Here is an 18,313-nt window from a genome sequence, read left to right as displayed (position 1 = left end):
AAAATAAAGAATTTACTGTCAATCGAAAGATTCGAAGTTACGAAGTAGTGTGCATTTCTTAATCCAAGTTAGGCTTCAACAACATCAAAATCTGCACTCACTTGTCGTTCTCCGTGCTGCTGACATGAGCTGCTACAGCTAAAACGACAGATGAGAAGCCCAAAGCCAAACCTTAAGAGTGGACTTGTCAATAGTATCTTCTTCCTTGTCTGTATCTTTAGGAGTACAGTGACCAGAGCAAGACAGCTTGCCATCAAGCAGGGGCCTCTTCTCAAGGTTCGTCTGCTCCAAGAGGCAACGAGATCTCGATGTTGCCTTGTCCATCACAATAATTAAGGAGTAGCTCGGTGATATGTATCGGAAACACGGGAAATTTTGTTCACCTCAGATTGGCAGCCTAAAGCTTCCAAACCACTGGAAATGGACTCCTTACACTCTCTGCACCGTCGGTGTTTTCTGGTGCAGAGAACAGTCGCAACAGGAGGAATTAAAGAAGGAAACAACACGACCTGCCATTGACACTAGAGCTCTTAATTCAAGCGGCTGAAAGAAGAAGCCAGTTGAATAGCATTAGCTGCATAAATGGTTCCAAAAACTTGGGCAGAATTGAATTCGAGCCGTCCATTTGATATCACAAAGGACAAACGTCAGACTTCACTCAATCGGCCATTTCTGGTTTAGATTTTTAGAACTTGGTGAAAGAACGAGACCCACACGTTCGTCTCAGCCTCCATGGCGACATTGCATTGGCCACTACATTTCAGCCTCAGATTACCCATCTCTTGCCACACCCTCCCGAGTATAAATCAAGTAAGAGCAGCCCAAACTGCGACTATGCCCCGAGTTTTCACTGCACAAAGAGAGAGTCTCTCTGTACTTCCATGGCATCGGCCTCCCTCCTCAAGTCCTCCCCGATCATCGAGAAGTCCGAGTGGGTGAAGGGCGCTGCTCTTCGCCACCCTTCCGCATCCGTCGCCGCCCGCTCTCACCCTGCAACCTCGCTAGCAGTCCGCGCCGCCAGCTCCTACGCGGATGAGCTCGTCAAGACAGCGGTACGAACAATGTTGACCATAACCTTTGCCTGCTACTGGTAGAGACGCTGAACGGAATCGCCTGCAGAAAACCATAGCCTCTCCCGGGCGTGGCATCCTGGCCATGGATGAGTCGAACGCGACGTGTGGGAAGAGGCTGGCTTCGATCGGGCTGGAGAACACCGAGGCGAACAGGCAAGCCTACCGCACCCTGCTCGTTACTGCCCCGGGCCTAGGCAACTACGTCTCCGGTGCTATCCTCTTCGAGGAGACGCTTTACCAGTCCACAACGGATGGCAGGAAGATGGTAGACGTTCTCCTCACTCAGAACATCGTTCCTGGAATCAAGGTTGACAAGGTGGGCAGTGATAAGTAGATGAGATTTCCCTAACTGTTAGAGGAAATCTCTCTACTATGAGGGAAATCCTCTAACCCGTTGAGGAAACTTCTCCTTCTAACATGTATATAAAGACGGAGGATATGTCAATAACATTCAACTTCTTCTTCTACAACTCATTTATCTCTTTATTTTAACATGGTATCAGAGCCAGCTCCTCTTGGCGATAGCAGCATCGCCATGTGTTAGCCAAGCGGCCACAGTAGCACGCTGCCTCAAGCGGAGTCATTGAAGAAGCACCAAGACACGGATTCAGAGCCAGTGCTAACCGGTCTTGCTTTTCTTCGCCGGCCTTGCTCCCTCTCCTATTTGCTGCCTACAGCAGACACTCTCCGTCGCCGTCACGCAAGGAGGAAAACATTCTCTCCTCAATAGCAATGAACGGCGAACAACGGTGTCTTTCTCGCGTCTTCCTCCTTCGCTGTCGCAGCCACTTCCCGGCCAGCAGCAGCCGCAACCGCTGCATCTTCCTTCCTCTATCGCAGCAACTTTCATTGCCGCTTTTCTCTATACACCTAATTGCTACAGATTTCTCTCACTGCAGTTTCCTTGAGTACTGCTGCAGATTTTTGCGGTCATTTTCCGGCGAACCGCAGTCTTGAGTACCGCTGTAGTTTTCGCAGCCATCTTCCGGCGAACTGCAGCCTCTACAATCTGTTAGGATCGAGAGCACTAAGAGGGGGGGGGTGAATTAGTGCAGCGGAAATCTTACAGCGATTAAAAACCAAAAGCTGCGTTCGTTCAAAAACTATTATGATGCAAAAGCAAATTCTCAGTTTGTATCTAAGTGCAGTTTGCGTCTAAGCGCAGATTGCGTCTAAGCGCAGTTTTGCGTCTAAGCGCAGTTTACGTCTAAACGCAGATTTACGTCTAAACGCAGTTTTACGTCTAAACGCAGATTTACGTCTAAACGCAGATTTACGTCTAAACGTAGATTTACGTCTAAACACAGATTTACGTCTAAACTCAGATTTACGTCTTAAACTCAGATTTACGTCTAAACGCAGATTTACGTCTAAACGCAGTTTTACGTCTAGACGCAGATTTACGTCTAAACTTTGAAACTCGTTTGTATACTCGCAGAAGGCAGTATGCAGTTGAAATCAAGACGTAAACGTGAACTGAGAACTGATGATTGAGCGAGGAAAGCCGATTTACGTCTGAATGCAGTTTTACGTCTAAATGTTAAAACTCGTTCGTAAAATTGTAGAGGACAGTTTGCAGTTATCAATAGGATCAAAATGTAAGTGTAAACTGCAAAGAAGCTCGTTCGTAAAGGCACGGAAAACAGTTCTGCAGAATCAAACGTAAACGGAAACTGTAATGTATGAAAATACGAATTTACGTCTGAATGCAGATTCGGAAGAACAGCACTTAGAACTTGTTCGTGAAAGCGCAGAGAGCAGTTGTAATGAAGGAGGTTTGCAGTAATGATAAAGTGCTCGAAAATAAACGCAAACCAGAGATTTAGAGTGGTTCGGTCAGCCTTGACCTACTCCACTTTTGGCTTCCTCCACCGACGAGGTTGCCGACGTCAACTAGGGGTTTTCCTTCAATAGGCGAAGGCCAAACTGCCCTTTTACAATTTCTCTCCTTTTGACAGGCTCAGGAGACAACCTTTACAGACCTTTCTCTCCTCACTTTACAACTGAAAACTTGAAGAACAGAAGGAGGAGACTTAAAGGCTTTACAACACTTTTGAGCTCTTAGAATCACAGAAAAGATCAAGATTTCGGTGTAGGTCTGTATCTTTTCAGTGCTGAATGGGTGGGGTATTTATAGGCCCCAACCCAGTTCAAAATTCGAGCTCAAAACCATCAAATCCCGGAATTCCGGGATCAGGCGGTTGCACCTCTTGACTGGAGAGGTTGCACCGCCTGGCAGAGCTCGAAGACTGAGCTCAGGCGGATGCACCTCTCTGTCAGGGGTGGTTGCACCTTCCTGCCAGAGCTCGAAGACCGAGCTCAGGCGATGCATCACCTGTCCAAGGAGGTTGCATCACCCTGCCAGAGCTCGAAGACCGAGCTCGGTGGTTGCACCTCTCGGCAGAGCTCGGAACTTGAGCTCTGGCGGTGCTACCTCTTGACAGAGGAGGTTGCACCGCCCAGTCTCACTTGGAGACTGAGCCGTGGGCGGTTGCACCTCCTGGCTGGAGCGGTTGCACCGCCCAGTCTCGCTGGGAGACTTAGCCTGGGCGGTTGCACCTCCCTGCCTGGGCGGTTGCACCTCCCACAGCTACTTGGGTTCGAATGGGTTGAACCATTCGACCCAACTTGAGTTCTTCAGGGGCCCAATTGCCCCAGGATTAAGCTAATGGGATCACCTCCCATTTCTAACTTAATCACCGTGCTAACTACGATTAAATCTAAGACAATTTCTGCAGCTTTGCTTTGGTACGTCAATCGCTTCTTCCGGCGAGTTTCCGGCGAACTTCCGTCGATCATCCGATGAACCCTCGGTGATGCTTCTGCGGACTTCCGGCAAACTCCTGGACTTTGCGACGATCCACTTGGCGAGTTCCGATGAGCTTCGCTTGGCAAGCTTCTGGACTTCTCGGATCTGTTCTCGCTGAACCTCCGACGACCGTCCGAACTTCCGTCGAACTCTAGAACTCCCAACGTGATCATGATCTTGACTCCGGCGCAACACCTGCTGCTTGTCTAACTTTCATCGTAGTTAATCCTGCACAACAAAACAAAAACTTCGATCGAGACAATTAGTTCTAAGCAATTAACCAAGTTGTCCGGCATGTCATTGGTCTCTCGACGCTTCGTCCGATTCTTCGGCGCATCGTCCTCTTCTGCAGCCTATTGCCCAATCGGCCAGTCGACTTCGCAACTCCGATATCCTTGGCACAATACCCGCTCTTCTTGGCCCGATGCCCGAGTCCACGACCCGAAGCCTTCTGTCGATACGTCGACCGATCCACCGGCCCGACGTCCAATCTTCTGACATGTTCCTCCGGCACAACATGATGTTCCTGCTTTAATTGTCTCATCCTGATCGAAGCATCCTGCGTCACTCAAAACGCAGATTAAATCATAAACATATATCAAGTAGTTTCATCATCAAAATATGAGATTCAACAATCTCCCCCTTTTTGATGATGACAACCACTTGATGACGGAGTTAAGCTTAACTCCCGGAGTTTAAATAAACTCCCCCTATCAATATGCCATATTGATAGAACCTTGAATTCAAACTGAATTCAAGTCATTGCAATATTCATCATGAATACTTGCAACACGTAAATAAACTCCCCCTATCAATATGCCATATTGATAGAACATTGAATTCAAACTGAATTCAAGTCATTGCAATATTCATCATGAATACTTGCAACACGTCAACATGAACTTATGCATAAACTTATGCATCACATGTCATGTCATCAACATACTTCTCCCCCTTTGTCATCAACAAAAAGGAGAAGTACTACAATCAAGTGTGTGTGATATTGGTTCAACTCATTGCATGAAAATCATAATGTCAAGTTTTATCATCATGCAAGTTTGCTAATATCAAATATCAACATGAAAAATTGCGGTGTAAGCTTTTGATATCATAATGCAAACATTTCAAGTGTTTATCAATTATAGCATTTCATCACATGGTATAATACAAGTTTGGCAATCATAGCATCAATTCATATATTTCTCATAGTTCAGCTATGACATAGTGTTTATCAATTCATATGTTTCTCCCCCTTTGTCATCGACAAAAGGCATGATAACTATGAAACCAGAAAATAATAATAGCAAGCTTATAGAGGAATTTTACATAGATTGCTTTAAATACTTCTTCCCCTTTGTGTTATAATCCATTGTAAAGATTTTGCAAGATGGAATACATACACATGAATCACTTCATCAAATCTATTTCAGAAACTCAATTTACATGAAGGTGAACGAGAAAATATGTAAATAAGATGCATTCGGACAAGATTTTGTTGCAGATTTTCACATATAATCATGGAAATCAAGTGATTTGATCATACAACATAGTCCGAAAAATTTTTTTTTAACAAATTTATCTGTTCGGACATATCAACATTCCTAGTTTTCTTGGAATGAACACAAGATTTTCAGAACTTTTAGTTTCAAAGCACAACATTCTTAATTTGGACACATTACAAACAGTAATGATAAGAAGTGAGTATCACAAACAGTAACTTTTACCACAATAGATGTTCACAGCCAGTTCATCAGAAGTGAGTATCATAAGAAGTTTACAACAACAACAGGTGTTTAATAAGTTCATTGATGCGGTGGAAAATTAAAGTGCCTAAACAAAGAGTCAAATTGACTATGAATTTGCTGCAGCTCAGATAGGATTTGATCTTGTCTTTGTTCAATCCGTTCTTGTCTCTGTTCGAATCGATCCATACGAATCCCAATTTCTTCGATGGATGTATGAGTTTGCTCAGCTGGATGTGTTTCCTCAAGGGGAAGGATCGGAGGAGATTGGGTACTCCTAAAGACTGGGGTTTCCGGCTCTGGTTCAGGTTCAGGTTCAGGCTGAGGGGAATCTGTCCTTCTAGGGAGTCTAACCCAGTTACCGTTTCTATAGTAGCATCTTAGTCAGTGAAGTAGATTTTTGTTTATTATGCTGTATCGATCTACTTTCATTACTTCTTCTTCTGGTGATATTAGAATGTCGTAAGCTTTTATTATTCTAGTGATTATACCACCATATGGGAGCATCATATCTTTCTTAGATAATTCTAACATATTTTGTTGAATAAGATAGCCAAGACAGATGTCATGACCCTTCAAGATAGAGTACATAGTTCCTAATTCTAGTTGACTTATTTCATCATGATGGTATTGTTTAGGAAGAATTATACTAGTCATGATATAATGAAGTATCTTAGTGTTCAAAGGCAATAGATGTTCACAACTTTTAGGAACCATTGCTATGTTAGGATTGGCAAAGATTGTTCCTAAGGCTTCAACATAGGATGTTCCAATACTTTCATCATCCCATGATCCTCTAAAGTAGAGTCCTATGCTTTTTATGGGAATGCCTATCATATCACAAATGAATTTATCAGTGATTGAGATGTGTTGTCCCAAAAGATAGGTGGACATTCTTCCTTCATCATCTATTTGTATGTTATTGTAAAATAATCTAATAAGCCTAGGATAGATGGGTTCATTAATCTGCAAGATTGGGAGTAGATCTAGGTTCGCAAACCATTGGATGGTCTCTAAGTTTCTTAGTTCATTTAGATCTACGTATTTTCCCTTAGTAATACATCTAAGTTCGAAAGAGGGAAATTTTTCAGCATGGTATTTTGAATCGAAAAGAGTGAAATCAAACTCTTCTACTAATCTCCTCTTTCCCTTGTCCATTGAGGATCTTCTAGATCCCATAACTACTGCTGTTTAGAGGGATGATGATAAGCTAAAGTAAATGAAGAACAAAACAGAATTTAAGAGCTTCTTAGAGAGTACCTTTGTGAAATCTTCAAGAGAAGGAAGGATTCTTGATGTTTTGCTCCGAAATGGGAGGTATTTGGAAGGCTTAGAGGAGTGAAATGGGAGTGGAGGAGACTTGGAAGAGTAGAGGAGGAAATGGGGGTGAGTTGGGGTCGGTTCCTTAGCCGGCCCTAGTATGGGTTTAAAGGGCAGAGCTGCTGGCGGTTGCACCTCTGGCTGGAGCGGTGCAACCTCTGGCAACCCGTGATAGCTGGAGGTGTCACCGCCAGCTGGAGAGGTGCCACCGCCTGCAGCCAGTGAGCACCTAAGTTGATTTGATTTAGGGAGCCTTTGCTTTGAGGAGAGTTTCAGAGCAATTAATGTTTGTTACATGATTTCGTATGAGTTTTTATTTAAGGAAGAAGCTCTTGTATGATCAAGATAGATCTTTTAACGTGCATACGTATGTTTGTTTGGTATCCCTTTTAAGATCATGATATATTTAATTTCTACAAGAATTAATTCGTAGATGAACGGGTTTTGAAGATCAGGGGGGTTTGTGAATTTGGATATCATATGTTTCTAATAAGGTTGTATCGTATTTGTGATTTCACAACTTCCACTTGTTACTTAAGCGTTGCGAGTTCCTTTCTTGGTTTACGACCATTGAGAGTCAAGGAGCAGAATATTATTTCTTGCTCCGGCCTAGACTTTTAATGTTTTTATAGGAAGGGATGATCTTTAGGAACCCATTTGCTTTTGGGTGCCTCATAAATAGATCTACATTTTCTATCATGTTGCATAGAGTTTATCATGGTTCCTTTAGGAACCCAAATTAATTTGTTTGGACTTATTTTCTTGAAAGGACAACAATGTGTCTTGTGTCCAAACTTGCAACAAAAGTTGCACTTGGTTTGGTGTTGAACATGTAAGATAGAGCCTTTTATGAAGGTAGTTGGATTTTGGTGATGACTCCTCACAAATCCAATCCCACTTCTTTTGGGAGCATGACCCTTGTTTGTAAGGATCATGTTTAATGACTTGCTACCAACCTCGAATTTCTTCAAGGTGTCCTTAAGTAGCAAGTTTTCTTTTTGTATGGTTTCTAAATCATGACATTTGATACATGAATTTAAACTATCATGATGTTTGACTTTTAACTTATCAAACTCACAAGTAAGATTATCATGTACCTTTTTTAGCAACTTGTATTTTCTATTTATAACTTTGCATTCATCAAATAAATCATGGAAGGCATTTAATAATTCATCGAAAGATAAATCAGCATCTAATAAATCCGTTACCTCCTCTTCGATGGCCATAAAGGCGTAATGAGCAACTTGCTCGGTGTTGGACTCCTCTTCCTCAGATGCGCTCGAATCATCCCATGTTGCTTGGAGCGCCTTCTTCTTTGTTGTTCTTTTCTTGACATGGGGACAATCATTCTTGTAGTGTCCCGGCTTTTTACATTCGTAGCAGATCACTTGGTCCTTCTTGGGTTCAAGTTTATTTTTCACATCGTTTTTAAACTTGTTTCTTTTGAAGAATTTCTTAAACTTTCTTGTCAAAAGTGCCAAGTCATCATCACAGTCCTCATCACTTGAGTTTTCTCTCAAGTGGCATTCAGAAGTTTTAAGTGTCATATCCTTCCTGTTCTTTGGAAGGATGTCTTCTTGCTCTTCATGAGCTTTGCAAGTCATTTCGTAGGTCATTAATGACCCGATTAGTTCTTCAAGAGGGAAGTTGCGCAGATCCTTTGCCTCTTGAATGGCAGTGACTTTAGGATCCCAACTTTTAGGAAGGGATCTTAGTATTTTATTAACGAGTTCAAAATCCAAAAAACTTTTTTCGAGTCCTTTTAGACCGTTGACGACATCCGTGAAACGGGTAAACATGTCGCCAATGGTTTCACTCGGTTTCATTCGGAAAAGTTCAAAAGAATGCAGCAACAGATTGATTTTTGACTCTTTCACTCTACTTGTGCCCTCGTGGGTCACTTCAAGTGTGTGCCAAATATCAAAAGCAGTTTCGCAAGTTGAAACACGATTAAACTCGTTTTTATCAAGTGCGCAAAATAAGGCATTCATAGCCTTTGCATTAAGAGTGAAAGCCTTCTTTTCCAACTCATTCCAATCGATCATTGGAAGAGAAGACTTTGAAAATCCGTTTTCAACAAGGTTCCACAGTTCAAAATCCATAGAAATAAGAAAGATCCTCATTTGGGTCTTCCAGTAAGTGTAGTCGGTTCCACTGAACATGGGTGGACGTGTAATCGAATGCCCCTCTTGGTTTCCGGCGTATGCCATCTCTCTTGGGTTTTAATCCTTTAGAGAGTTAACCTTGCTCTGATACCAATTGTTAGGATCGAGAGCACTAAGAGGGGGGGGGGGTGAATTAGTGCAGCGGAAATCTTACAGCGATTAAAAACCAAAAGCTGCGTTCGTTCAAAAACTATTATGATGCAAAAGCAAATTCTCAGTTTGTATCTAAGTGCAGTTTGCGTCTAAGCGCAGATTACGTCTAAGCGCAGTTTACGTCTAAACGCAGATTTACGTCTAAACGTAGTTTTACGTCTAAACGCAGATTTACGTCTAAACGCAGATTTACGTCTAAACACAGATTTACGTCTAAACTCAGATTTACGTCTTAAACTCATATTTACGTCTAAACGCAGATTTACGTCTAAACGCAGTTTTACGTCTAGACGTAGATTTACGTCTAAACTTTGAAACTCGTTTGTATACTCGCAGAAGGCAGTATGCAGTTGAAATCAAGACGTAAACGTGAACTGAGAACTGATGATTGAGCGAGGAAAGCCGATTTACGTCTGAATGCAGTTTTACGTCTAAATGTTAAAACTCGTTCGTAAAATTGTAGAGGACAGTTTGCAGTTATCAATAGGATCAAAATGTAAGTGTAAACTGCAAAGAAGCTCGTTCGTAAAGGCACGGAAAATAGTTCTGCAGAATCAAACGTAAACGGAAACTGTAATGTATGAAAATACGAATTTACGTCTGAATGCAGATTCGGAAGAACAGCACTTAGAACTTGTTCGTGAAAGCGCAGAGAGCAGTTGTAATGAAGGAGGTTTGCAGTAATGATAAAGTGCTCAAAAATAAACGCAAACCAGAGATTTAGAGTGGTTCGGTCAGCCTTGACCTACTCCACTTTTGGCTTCCTCCACCGACGAGGTTGCCGACGTCAACTAGGGGCCTTCCTTCAATAGGCGAAGGCCAAACTGCCCTTTTACAATTTCTCTCCTTTTGACAGGCTCAGGAGACAACCTTTACAGACCTTTCTCTCCTCACTTTACAACTGAAAACTTGAAGAACAGAAGGAGGAGACTTAAAGGCTTTACAACACTTTTGAGCTCTTAGAATCATAGAAAAGATCAAGATTTCGGTGTAGGTCTGTATCTTTTCAGTGCTGAATGGGTGGGGTATTTATAGGCCCCAACCCAGTTCAAAATTCGAGCTCAAAACCATCAAATCCCGGAATTCCGGGATCAGGCGGTTGCACCTCTTGACTGGAGAGGTTGCACCGCCTGGCAGAGCTCGAAGACTGAGCTCAGGCGGATGCACCTCTCTGTCAGGGGTGGTTGCACCTTCCTGCCAGAGCTCGAAGACCGAGCTCAGGCGATGCATCACCTGTCCAAGGAGGTTGCATCACCCTGCCAGAGCTCGAAGACCGAGCTCGGTGGTTGCACCTCTCGGCAGAGCTCGGAACTTGAGCTCTGGCGGTGCTACCTCTTGACAGAGGAGGTTGCACCGCCCAGTCTCACTTGGAGACTGAGCCGTGGGCGGTTGCACCTCCTGGCTGGAGCGGTTGCACCGCCCAGTCTCGCTGGGAGACTTAGCCTGGGCGGTTGCACCTCCCTGCCTGGGCGGTTGCACCTCCCACAGCTACTTGGGTTCGAATGGGTTGAACCATTCGACCCAACTTGAGTTCTTCAGGGGCCCAATTGCCCCAGGATTAAGCTAATGGGATCACCTCCCATTTCTAACTTAATCACCGTGCTAACTACGATTAAATCTAAGACAATTTCTGCAGCTTTGCTTTGGTACGTCAATCGCTTCTTCCGGCGAGTTTCCGGCGAACTTCCGTCGATCATCCGATGAACCCTCGGTGATGCTTCTGCGGACTTCCGGCAAACTCCTGGACTTTGCGACGATCCACTTGGCGAGTTCCGACGAGCTTCGCTTGGCAAGCTTCTGGACTTCTCGGATCTGTTCTCGCTGAACCTCCGACGACCGTCCGAACTTCCGTCGAACTCTAGAACTCCCAACGTGATCATGATCTTGACTCCGGCGCAACACCTGCTGCTTGTCTAACTTTCATCGTAGTTAATCCTGCACAACAAAACAAAAACTTCGATCGAGACAATTAGTTCTAAGCAATTAACCAAGTTGTCCGGCATGTCATTGGTCTCTCGACGCTTCGTCCGATTCTTCGGCGCATCGTCCTCTTCTGCAGCCTATTGCCCAATCGGCCAGTCGACTTCGCAACTCCGATATCCTTGGCACAATACCCGCTCTTCTTGGCCCGATGCCCGAGTCCACGACCCGAAGCCTTCTGTCGATACGTCGACCGATCCACCGGCCCGACGTCCAATCTTCTGACATGTTCCTCCGGCACAACATGATGTTCCTGCTTTAATTGTCTCATCCTGATCGAAGCATCCTGCGTCACTCAAAACGCAGATTAAATCATAAACATATATCAAGTAGTTTCATCATCAAAATACGAGATTCAACACAATCTGCTGCAGCAAGCAGCAATCCACAGCAGCAAACTGCAGTCTTGAGTACCGCTGCAGTTTTTGCAGCCATCTCCCGGCGAACTGCAGTCCCTACAATCTGCAGCAGCAAGCAGCAATCCACAGCAGCTGCCGGCAGCTTTTGGCACTGTTGTAGATTGCTCAATCTGCTACAGCAAGCAATCTATAGCAGCAGCCCCCTCCCTCATTCTCCACCTTGTGTGACCTGAGTATCACACAAGGTTCGCTGCCTTCTTCTAAAAAAAAAAAAAAAAAAAAAAAAGAAGGAAAATGTCTTCGTTCACTTCTTCTGATGTTTCAGTTCCTGTAGGGACTCCCACTTCTTGTTCTTCTACAGGGCTTATCTCCATCAATGCTGCCACGCTAATCCCCTTTAAGTTATCAAAGGGTGGCAACTATGCGTCCTGGCGAGCTCAATTCTCTAATCTTTTATTTGGATATGATTTGTTAGGTTACGTTGATGGTTCTTTCAGTTGTCCTCCGGTCATGCTCAACATCCCCGGTGATCCTAATCCAGTACCCAATCTAGCTCACAAACTGTGGCTACGTCAAGATCGTCTCATTCTCCAAGCCATTCAAGCTTCAGTTGCTGGATCCGTTGCTCCCTTGATATCTTCATGTGTGACAGCTGCCGATGCATGGTCTAAACTGCAAACCACCCTGGCAAATCATTCGCGTACTCGCAAGCTCAGTCTTCTATCCAAGCTTATGGAGACAAAACAAGAGGGAAGTACTATCTCTGATTATTTACAACTTATCAAGGTTATCATCAATGACTTGGCCTTGATAGGTCATTTCCTATGTGATGAAGAGGTTGTCATTCATACCCTCAATGGTCTCGACACCGACTACAAAGAATTGGCTGCTGCAATTCGGGCACGCGACTCGCCAATCTCTTTTGAAGATCTCTATGATAAGTTGACTGACTACGAGATGTCTTTGAAGCGTGCAGACAAACTGCCTGGATCAACTGTCACAGCTCAAGTCAGTCACAAGTCTAAACGGAAGAACACTCGGTACTCACCGAACATCACCCAAGGTTTGGCTACTACGCCTCTTGATTCTGTGAGTTCCATGCAACACCCCTCCTATCCTCCTAGTCATCCCTTCTCGCAAAGTGGCGACTCCAGCCATCATCCGTCTTGGCGTCCTGCCCTACCGAGCCATCAGCGACGGGTCGTTTGCCAACTGTGTGACAAAGTCGGCCATTCCGCTAAAGTTTGCCGGTCTCGTCTCCGCCTCCCTACTCCGTCACACTGGCCACAGGCAAATCTCCTAACTACTCCGACACCTAGCCAGTCCAACTGGATTGTCGACTCTGGTGCCTCTCATCACATCACCGCTGATCTTCAGAATTTGTCTCTTCACAATCCCTATGGCGGCAATGAAGATATCATCATCGGTGATGGTAAAGGACTTTCTATAACTCATACTGGTTCCACAACGCTTAATTCTGACTCTAATACATTTACTCTCGATGATGTTTTATGCGCCCCTCATAGTAAACGCAACCTCATTTCTGTTTCTCAATTTTGCAAACATAACAATACTTCCATTGAATTCTTTCCTGATTCATTTCTTGTTAAGGATTTGAGCACGGGGGCATCATTGGTCCAAGGCCCGAATAAAGACAACATTTATGAATGGTCGTCAGCCTCTCGAATGACCCAGCCCACTGTTCATTCTTCTGTTGCGGCTCCAGTTGATGTGTGGCATCGTCGGCTTGGCCATCCCTCACCCTTTATTCAGCAGAAATTATTATCTTGTCACTCTCTTCCTCTTTTTAAGTCCCCTAATTCTATGATGCATTGTGATGCTTGTCTTAGTAATAAGAGTCATCGGCAGCCTTTTGGTTCATCTTCAATTTCCTCCTCTAAACCTTTTGAAATTATATATACTGATGTTTGGGGTCCTGCTCCAATCTTATCTTTTGATAAGTTTCGATTTTATGTTATTTTTGTAGATCACTTCTCCAAGTACACATGGATATATCCTCTTTCTCATAAATCTGACGTTTCTCGCGTTTTTTCCACTTTCCAGAAGTTGGTCGAAAACTATTTTCAGTCTACCATTAAAACAGTCTACTCTGATGGTGGCGGTGAATATCAAGCCCTGGCGTCTCATCTCTCAGCTTGTGGCATTCAACACCTCAAGTCTCCTCCACATACTCCTCAACTAGTTGGTTCTGCCGAACGCAAACATCGGCATATAGTAGAAACTGGACTCACACTTTTACATCAGGCTTCCATGCCTTCAACTTTCTGGACAGCAGCCTTTCAAACTGCTGTCTACCTAATTAATCGGATGCCTACACCAGTTCTACAACACCAGTCCCCCTTTGACACACTGTTCCACAAACCCCCTAACCTTCGTAAACTCCGCGTGTTCGGTTGTTTATGTTATCTTTGGTTACGTCCCTATGCCTCTCATAAGTTAACATCCCGATCTTCTCCTTGCGTCTTTATTGGTTACTCACTTGACCATAATGCTTTCCGCTGCTATAATCTCCACACTCACAAAATCTTTGTATCACGTCACGTTATCTTTGTTGAGTCTAACTTTCCTTTCCAAACCCTTCCATATCCTGCCATACGGACCACTTCACTATCTCACTGGAGTATACCTTCGGATCAATCGGACGAGCCTCCCATGTCTTCGTCTACTTCCTCCCCTCCTGATCTGCACTATATCACTCCAGTTCAACACTTGCCCGTTTCCTCTGTTCCTACTCCACTCCACTCTTCTCCAATTGATGGGGCAATATGTTCCGAAACACAACCATCCTCTTTACCTCCTTCTCGCCCAAGTGCCCCTGACGTGTCTCCACTTGACCCGGCTTGTGCCATTGATCCTCACCCAACATTACCTCCTAATCCTGTCATCTCCAATCATCCTATGACCACTCGCTCTAAGCATGGTATTTTTAAACCTCGTCAAGTACTTAACCTACAAGCTGTCATGAATTCCTCATCCCCCAACATTGAACCCACCACCTTCACTCAAGCCCAAAAATCTCCGCATTGGCGTATTGCCATGAGCGAGGAATATAATGCCCTCCTCCATAATTCAACATGGGATCTAATTCCTTTTCATCCTTCACAAAACATCATCGGGTGTAAGTGGGTCTTTAGAATTAAGCGGAACCCAGATGGCTCAGTTGCTCGATATAAGGCACGCCTGGTCGCCAAAGGGTTCCATCAACGACCTGGAGTTGATTTCACTGAGACGTTTAGTCCTGTTGTTAAACCCACTACAATCCGGCTTATCTTGAGTCTGGCTACCACTAAAGGCTGGCAATTACGACAATTGGATGTTAATAATGCCTTTCTACAGGGATCTCTATCTGAAGATGTTTTTATGCAACAACCCCCCGGTTTTACTCATCCTCAGTATCCACAGCATGTTTGCAAACTTCGGAAAGCCATTTATGGACTTCGTCAGGCTCCGAGAGCTTGGTACACTCAACTTAGCTCATTTTTTACTTCTGTCGGCTTTCTTAACTCCAAATCTGACACTTCGTTGTTTCTGCGACATCATCATGGAAACACAATGTATATTCTGGTATATGTGGATGATATTATTGTCACAGGCAACAATCCCGCCAGCATCCAAGCGTTCGTCAAACAGTTGGCAGCTCGATTCTCGCTTAAGGATCTCGGACCCTTGAGCTACTTTTTGGGCGTCGAAGCTACCTTCACATCTTCCGGTCTCCTTTTATCACAACGCAAGTACATTCAAGATTTGTTATTAAAGACAAACATGCAGGATGCAAATGCAGTTACAACCCCCATCTCTACTAGCGGTTCTCTCAAATTATCAGATGGAAGTCCTGCTACGGAACCCACTCAATACCGCCAAGTTGTTGGCTCTTTACAATACTTAGCTCTCACGCGTCCAGACATCTCATTTGCTGTGAACAAATTATCACAGTTTATGCAGCAACCATCTACTCTACACTGGTCTGCGGTCAAGAGACTTCTACGATATCTTAAAGGGACTCTAAATCATGGACTCTTTTTTCGTAAACACTCTCCACTTTGTCTTCATGCATTTGCCGATGCTGATTGGGCGGGCAACCTTGATGATAGAACATCCACATCGGGGTATATTATCTTCCTTGGTGCTCATCCAATCAGTTGGAGTTCTAAGAAGCAAAAGACAGTCGCCCGGTCTACAACTGAAGCTGAATACCGTGCCATTGCCGCTACCACTGCAGAACTCAATTGGATCACGAATCTTCTCCAGGAACTCAACATCGATTCCACTCCTACAATATATTGTGATAATATTGGAGCTACCTATCTGTGCGCTAATCCGGTATTCCACTCTCGCATGAAACATATTGCTATTGACTTCCACTTTGTACGTGATCAAGTTGTCCGCCGTCAACTCCGTGTTTCTCATGTTCATACAGCTGATCAATTGGCCGACTCACTTACGAAGCCTATAGCTCGTAAGCTGTTTGCATTACATCAGTCCAAGATTGGCCTCCTTGATAGGAGCACCATCTTGCGGGGGCATGATAAGTAGATGAGATTTCCCTAACTGTTGAGGAAATCTCTCTACTCTGTTGAGGGAAATCCTCTAACCCGTTGAGAAAACTTCTCCTTCTAACCTGTATATAAAGACGGAGGATATGTCAATAACATTCAACTTCTTCTTCTACAACTCATTTATCTCTTTATTTTAACGGGCAGGAGCAATCCATCAGTTCATACACTGACGCACTCTTTATGTCACGATCTAAACAGCTTCCAACTGTTTGGTTTAATGACTTGCCATTGCTGCGAGCAGGGCCTCGTACCTCTTGCTGGCTCAAACGACGAATCATGGTGCCAAGGCCTTGATGGGCTCGCTTCTCGCTCTGCGGCTTACTACCAGCAAGGTGCTCGTTTTGCCAAATGGTATAAACTCCGTCCCTCATATTTCTCAATGTTATAAGAACAGGTACGAATCATTCTTGACGTAAACGGATGACAGGCGTACTGTTGTGAGCATTCCCGATGGTCCCTCTGCCCTTGCGGTGAAGGAAGCCGCCTGGGGTCTTGCTCGCTATGCTGCTATTTCTCAGGTTTGAATTCTGTGAATAGATTGGTGATTCATGGAGCAACGTAGATTTGGTAGGAGAACTGATATCGTCTGCAGGACAATGGTCTCGTTCCGATCGTGGAGCCTGAAATCCTTCTCGACGGCGATCACGGGATCGAGCGGACCTTCGAGGTGGCGCAGAAAGTCTGGGGTGAGGTCTTCTTCTACCTCGCGGAGAACAATGTGATGTTCGAAGGGATCCTCCTCAAGCCCAGCATGGTGACTCCAGGAGCCGAGTGCAAGGAGAAGGCCACACCGGAGCAGGTGGCAGAGTACACCCTCAAGCTCCTTCACAGGAGGATTCCTCCCGCCGTCCCTGGAATCATGGCAAGTCCCATCACCTGTTCGAACAATGATTGGTTGCAAACAGGGTATTAGTACTTCTCAACTCATGGTTGTAATGGATGGCAGTTCCTGTCCGGCGGGCAATCGGAGGTGGAGGCGACCTTGAACCTGAACGCCATGAACCAGGGGCCGAACCCGTGGCACGTCTCGTTCTCGTACGCGAGAGCCCTGCAGAACACCTGCCTGAAGACCTGGGGAGGACGGCCGGAGAAGGTGAAGGAAGCACAGGAGGCTCTGCTGGTGCGTGCCAAGGCTAACTCCCTCGCTCAGCTGGGGAAGTACACCGGCGAAGGCGAGTCGGAGGAATCCAAGCAAGGAATGTTCGTCAAAGGCTATACCTACTGAGCTCCGCACCATTCCCATTTCCCTACACACACACATGCAGGAATAATAGACTCCCTCTCCCTCTATCATGCCTTCTTCCTCTATATAAGCATTGACGACTTATGCTTTCCTCCTCTATAGCTATTAATAATGGCAACGACTTCCATTACGTGTATGTCTGACTAGTTTGACTCAAACCCAATCTATGATCTTAATCCAAGGTTCTAGGTAATGTTCTGGGTTTGACCCATGATCTAATCAGTTTAAGCTTATTAATCTTGATCATTTTAACTCAAACTCATCGTGAATTCAAAATGTCAACGGAAGGACAGAGTAAAACATTTGATGAGAAAATTAGTATTCCAACTTATATAGCTTCTTCCACTGAGCAACATCAGATCATAGTTTCCCAATCGGACAACCTAATTGGTTGACTCAGATGGTGGGTTGACTTTGCATCTGGAAAATTGGATGTGTCAAACATGTGAACAGTATTGTAACGCAAGAACTCCGAGTCCAAATTGCTCATCGATGGAGTGCTAGTAATGCATTTGAATTCGCATCGTCTGTGACATCTTCCGTGCTCATGGAATAACGGATCGACATACATCCGTTCTATATTCTGCCCACGTATACGATCGTGAAAGTTCAATGATATTCTATAATACCTACCACGATAATATTCTCCATGGCACACGCGATTCTGATTCTGTTGCCCTCTAAGTGGATTCTCTATCATCAATGCTGATTCTAATGACAAGTTTACGCCTAAAGAGCGAGCCTATTGGAATAATTGTCTCAGCAAATTGGAGAATCGAGGAATCTCATGATGGCATGTCTCCTTTGTGGATTGGTGACCTAATGGCATTACTGACCTTTGTGTCCAAAGATTCTTGCGGGAATGCATAGTGCAAAGTCTTCAGCTGTCCTT

General features: G+C 44.5%; 1 protein-coding gene across 1 annotated transcript; it reads left to right on the top strand.

Moving 5' to 3' along the window:
• Positions 1-824: 824 nt before the first annotated feature.
• LOC135639207 (fructose-bisphosphate aldolase 1, chloroplastic-like) lies at positions 825-17,557 on the top strand. The gene is made up of 6 exons (XM_065153008.1): positions 825-1,052; positions 1,120-1,389; positions 16,420-16,529; positions 16,606-16,696; positions 16,771-17,040; positions 17,125-17,557. The coding sequence occupies exons 1-6, from the start codon at positions 882-884 to the stop codon at positions 17,401-17,403; spliced, it is 1,191 nt and encodes a 396-aa protein (XP_065009080.1). The 5' UTR covers positions 825-881; the 3' UTR covers positions 17,404-17,557.
• The last annotated feature ends 756 nt before the right edge of the window (positions 17,558-18,313 follow it).

Source organism: Musa acuminata, chromosome BXJ3-5 (genome assembly GCF_036884655.1).
Source record: "Musa acuminata AAA Group cultivar baxijiao chromosome BXJ3-5, Cavendish_Baxijiao_AAA, whole genome shotgun sequence".
NCBI classification, from domain to species: Eukaryota; Viridiplantae; Streptophyta; class Magnoliopsida; order Zingiberales; family Musaceae; genus Musa; species Musa acuminata.
Note: the sequence above shows the minus strand (reverse complement) of the source record. Positions and strands in the feature narration are given on the sequence as shown.

Bases quoted from the DNA above. Each gene is read 5' to 3' on its own strand.
- LOC135639207 (XM_065153008.1), top strand. From the start codon at position 882: ATGGCATCGGCCTCCCTCCTCAAGTCCTCCCCGATCATCGAGAAGTCC. The intron at 1,390-16,419 runs GTGGGCAGTGAT...TGCTGCGAGCAG, and splicing joins CTGGAATCAAGGTTGACAAG to GGCCTCGTACCTCTTGCTGG. The intron at 16,697-16,770 runs GTTTGAATTCTG...TATCGTCTGCAG, and splicing joins GCTATGCTGCTATTTCTCAG to GACAATGGTCTCGTTCCGAT.